The sequence below is a fragment of the Limulus polyphemus genome, unplaced genomic scaffold (assembly GCF_000517525.1).
Source record: "Limulus polyphemus unplaced genomic scaffold, Limulus_polyphemus-2.1.2 Scaffold3483, whole genome shotgun sequence".
Lineage (NCBI taxonomy): Eukaryota > Metazoa > Arthropoda > Merostomata > Xiphosura > Limulidae > Limulus > Limulus polyphemus.
In genome coordinates, this window is record NW_013669093.1 from 45,619 (window position 1) to 50,801 (window position 5,183).

Genomic DNA, 5,183 nt, shown 5'->3' on the forward strand with positions numbered 1-5,183 from the left:
TTATTATTATTATTATTATTATTATAAAAGTAACTAAAACGTAAACATTAGAAACTTATTGTTAGATAAGGTAATATAATGAATAACAATTCTTTATGAAGTATGTTCGCGAGTAGTTTGTAGTTGTATTGTCGTACGTTACGTAATTCGATACGGAAACGTGTTGCACCTTCTCCAAGTGACACTAGTGTTTTTGCTTTTTTTCTTTACAAGCAGCAAAAAACTTGAAGAATCTTTGTTCCTCTTTTTAGCATCCTGGAAGTTTGTCCGTCGAATCCGTAAGGATTGGCAAACCTAGTTATACTACTACAAAGGCTGAGTGATTAGTATTGCTATTAATATTATACTTATAGTAGTAGTAATAGTATAACTGTACAGAACTCTCGACTCTTATTCAGTAGTTATTACGTTCCGTACCTACCTTCAAGTGAAGAACTTAATGTGGTCTGAGACAAATGTTTTGATAAAGAAATACGCATTACATTAGTAAAAATTTCATACTTAAGTATTTTTTCAGTCCTCTTAGGTAAGAGAAAAACTTTACAAATTGGGTACCTCAACACACAAGTGAAAGCTGACATTTTTGCTTACAGAGCCCTCTTACTGTTAAGCTAAAAGCAAAGATGATAAACAGCTACATATATATAAAACGAAACTGAGCAGCTCGTCTAAGGTCTTCAAATTTCAACATTCTTCAGAAATTCATATTTTGAAAAAACGATGGAGAAAGTTCGGATAATTATATATCATATTATAAAGTTTCGCATTTTAGAGATGTAATAACATTTTGTACTTACCCTAATAATCATCTACAAACCTAATCTGTTTATTAGGTTTTAGAAACAACGAAATAAAAATCCTAAAAAATGTAGTTAATGAATGCATTCAGCGTTTGGTAAAGATTCATATGAGCTTATACTATAAATCTATTTAAATATGATAGTACTGTCAGCTGTATGTCCATGTAACAACTTCGCAGGGTATGGATGTATCTTCACCAAGTTTGTTACGGAGGTTCACTGGGTCTATAGGAAGATACATACACATTTTCAGTTTTGGATTTTGCGATTTGCAGTTTTATGCAAATTTTTACTTTTTTACCACACCTTCACTCCCTGTTGATGGATCTTCACCAAATTGGACATGAAGATTTGTTGTGTTCATGGGAATATAATACAAATGTTCAGTTTTGCATACTGCGTTTCGCAGTTTGTATGGGTATTTTTTTACAATTACATATAAGGGAAACAGCTTTTCATGTCCTAAGATAACCTTTCATTAATCATGAATTTACATTTCCGTCCAAGGGACGGGTACGCCAACTAGTAAGTAATATATTGATCAACTGAATAATTATTGAACATCTCCAAAAACATGTTCATGAGAGCAAAACTATTTTTAATGCGAGAAGTTTCAATACCTTGTAAAATAATGAATTAATTCATGCTCAGCTGAGAAGTGCAATGTAAAAGCTCTAATCAGCTCAGATATAAATCACTATCCAAAAAAGCTTTTTGTGGAATGTAGCTTGGTGTAGTCTTAAAGATATACAGACAACTTATTTCTTATTCTAGTATTATTTAAAGCCTACATTTTAACATGGTATTTTCTGTTAAATCAAGATTTCAATGAAGTAGATTGTGTTTTTAGTCTGCTCAAAATTTCATATTTTTTTAGAGTAAAATATATTGTTACGAATGAACGACTCACGTACTCGACTCAGTTGTCAGTCTCTCTCTGTCTGCAGTTCAATTACATTGTTGGCGTCACTTCTTGGCCGTCTTATATACAAGAATACCGTACATCTAGTAAACACGCGAGGCTTCAGGAACCTTCGAGAATATGACGTGTTACTAGCGTCACGTGACCCTCGCTGGCTGTGCCACTGGGGGGTAGAGGATATAAAACAAAATATTTGAATAACTAAAAAATCATAAATTGCTACATCAATACCATAGAAGTCAACTACAATTTATCAAGCTTAATAACTAACATATTGTTACGTCACTGGTCGTTAGTTAATTTTCCGTAAAAGTTCTTTCCGAAGAAATTTTAGCGATACAAGTCCTTTCTTAAATAAAACTGGTTTATTATTTCTGAATACAGCTTTGAAATTCACTTAATTTCCACAGTAACGCTATAGCTTAAACAAACGCTATAATTCACCAAGTGGATCAAGGTGCCAAGACTGGGATCTATGGATCCGATGCCTGAGAATTAGATGTGGGGAGAAACGGGAGTACCCCGAGAAAACCCACTTTCACTAGTCGGGACCAAATAGAAGCCGTTTCCGCAGGTCTTTATCTGCCAGGCTTATATACCAACGAAGGGGGCGCGTTTCGAATACATTCGGGCCTCCCCGATCATTCATGATCATTCGAGAAATTTCACGCACACTACCAGCGCCAAACGCGCTAGCAGCGTCCCGTGACTTTCCTAATTTTTTGTGGTGGTTAGCGAGATTGATCAAATTTACCGAACCCGTACAGAGATTAATTACTGAAAATAGAATATAAAATATAAAGTTCTTATCTTTTCTATTTGTTAAGATATTGCTCACATAATAAATCAAACATAGTGGCGCCACGCTCATCTTCTTCCATATTCAGAAACGCTCCTTTATAAACACTTACTTTTATATGTGATATGAATAACCAATCAGAAGCTCAGAATGTCACCCTAGTGGTTTTCTAAGCCTTTCTAACGTACCTAGTGTCATCTCTTTCTTTTAAAAGCATTTTCAAGACAAGAATGTAATAGAATTATCCCCAATAACAGTATAATTCGACCTGGAAAATTACAAAACTTCTTGTGATTAAAGATATTTGAGTTGATTGTTCGTTTTGTGTGAAAGTGAATAGACTAAACAAATTTTTGATGAAACAAACAAACAGACGTGCACACACACACATACACACACACAAATAATCAAAACACCAACCCAAAGTAATGCAACGGTTAGTCTGAAGTTTTTCTTTTCACAAGATAGATCACCTCAGCACTAATTGCTAAATAAACTATAAAAGGTATTTTCTGTTTCTGCAAAAACTGGGAGCGAACTGATACAAAAAAGTTCAAGATACTTACTGAAGCAACTAGAAATTGTTCGAGGAAATTTTACAATTGCTTCAGGATTTTATTAGTAAAAATGCATAAAACAGAATTTAAAAGTTTTAACAGTTCTTTAAGTCTAAGTAAGTAACCAAGGGTATATAAAAAAGTGGTGACAAGAAGACGCTTGTGTTGTGAAATAAGCTTGAGAACTCGGAAACAAGGTCAGAAGCCTAGTTACGTAAGAAACGTTGCCTAGAAACAAGATGAGTGCATAGTACCTGTGACAGGTTGATGGATTTCTGATCTCAACCCTTTAGAACTAGGAAAGCTACGAAAAAATTTGGTTTAGTGAGTAATATCGGCACTTTGAGGCGATATCAGTTACAGAACATGGGTGTAGCAGTACAAGTGAATAGGTGACCGGTGAACACAACCTAACTCTAACCAATTACTTGTATAACAATTACTTCTTCAATATAAGGCCCGGCATGGCCAGGTGGATAAGGCACTCGACTCGCAATCTGAGGGTCGTGGGTTCGAATCCCCGTCCCACCAAACATGCTCGCCCTTTCAGCCGTGGGGGCGTTATAATGTGACGGTCAATCCCACTATTCGTTGGTAAAAGAGTAGCCCAAGAGTTGGCGGTGGGTGGTGATGACTAGCTGCCTTCCCTCTAGTCTTACACTGCTAAATTAGGGACAGCTAGCGCAGATAGCCCTCGTGTAGCTTTGCGCGAAATTCAAAAACGATCTTCAATATAAACATAATTTAAGGGAAAATAATCTCTCCCTTAAAGAATTTAGTAAACTTGTTAAAATCTTCATCACGTTTGTCCATAAAATTACTAGTACCAATCTCCATTCTCTTCTAATTAGCTTCTAAAACATTTTTAAAAATAATGTTCATTCGGGTGTGTTTCTTTGTTATTTTAGAACAAAGCCATATTGGACTATTTGTTGTGTCCACTGCGAGGAATCGAACCCCGGATTGTAATGTTGTAAGTCAGCAAACTTAATGCTGTCCTACCGTGAGAGTACTTTGAGTCTTTTTGCAATTAATTTAAGCATAAGCACCTAAAGTCCTCGAGTCAACTTTAATATTGTTGCGCCAGCAAAGTCACATGACTGGTATGACGCCACGTTACTGGAACTATTCTGTACCTTGGCGAATGCTCTAGCATTTGCTAGATTTAGGGTAGTATGGTATATAAAAGAGAGTGACAACGTGACGGGATAATAATGTGTGTGTGTAGATAGTGAGTAATTGAACTGCAGTCGGAAGTATTGTTGACGTTCGTTGATATAGCGTTTGTTTTAGCGCGATTGTTGAAAATAAGTGTATTGTAAAGTTATATTCGGAAAGAATAAACCAGTTTTATTAAGTAAGGACTTGTGTCGCTAAAGTTTCGTCGGAACGAATTTACGGAAAATCAATTAACAAACGGAGACGTAACAAATTGGTGTCAGAGAGTGGGATAGAAAAAAAAAGAGAAGAAGATGGTTACGAGAGGCGGAAAATCAAACTACAGCTTAGCAGATTTGATGGCAGCAATACAAGAACAAGAAAAGAAACAAGAAGAACGAGAAGAGAAATTACAACAGTTGTTAGAGGAAAAAGAAAAGAAACAAGAAGAACGAGAAAATAAACAAGAAAAGAAACAAGAAGAACGAGAAGAGAAATTACAACAGATGTTAGAGGAAAAAGACAAGAAACAAGAAGAGAGACAACAGCAGTTGCAAGAAAACCTGCAACAATGGCAGCTCGAACAGCAAAATAAACAAGAGAAATTACAGCAGTTGTTGGAGGAAAAAGAAAAGAAACAAGAAGAGAGACTACAGCAGTGGCAACTGGAACAAGAAAGCAAACAAGAAGTACAAATGGAAAAAAATTAGTAAATTTAAAAGCGAATTAGATACATTAAGAGACGATTTATTGTCTGTTACACAAGGAGGATACATTGACCATCGACTTAATCAGCCCCAGACAATGGCAAGCTAAACCCTCATGCAGACATATTCAGTCCCGTTAGAAGTCACATCCCAGATATAAATGTCAGTAATAGGAGTGATTCAGTGCGAAGGAAGCCACAAGAATATGATGGGAAAGCACCGTGGGAAGCATATAGAGCA

At 35.8% G+C, this 5,183-nt stretch overlaps 1 protein-coding gene across 1 annotated transcript in view; it reads right to left on the minus strand.

Moving 5' to 3' along the window:
• The window catches only part of LOC106469434 (28S ribosomal protein S35, mitochondrial-like), a 27,923-nt gene extending 27,324 nt beyond the window's left edge, over positions 1-599 (minus strand). Inside the window, exon 1 of the mRNA XM_013929929.2 lies at positions 422-599. Coding sequence (XP_013785383.1) covers positions 422-581 — 160 coding nt within the window. The 5' untranslated portion in view covers positions 582-599. The remainder of the gene's footprint in view (positions 1-421) is intronic.
• Between the last annotated feature and the right edge of the window lie 4,584 nt (positions 600-5,183).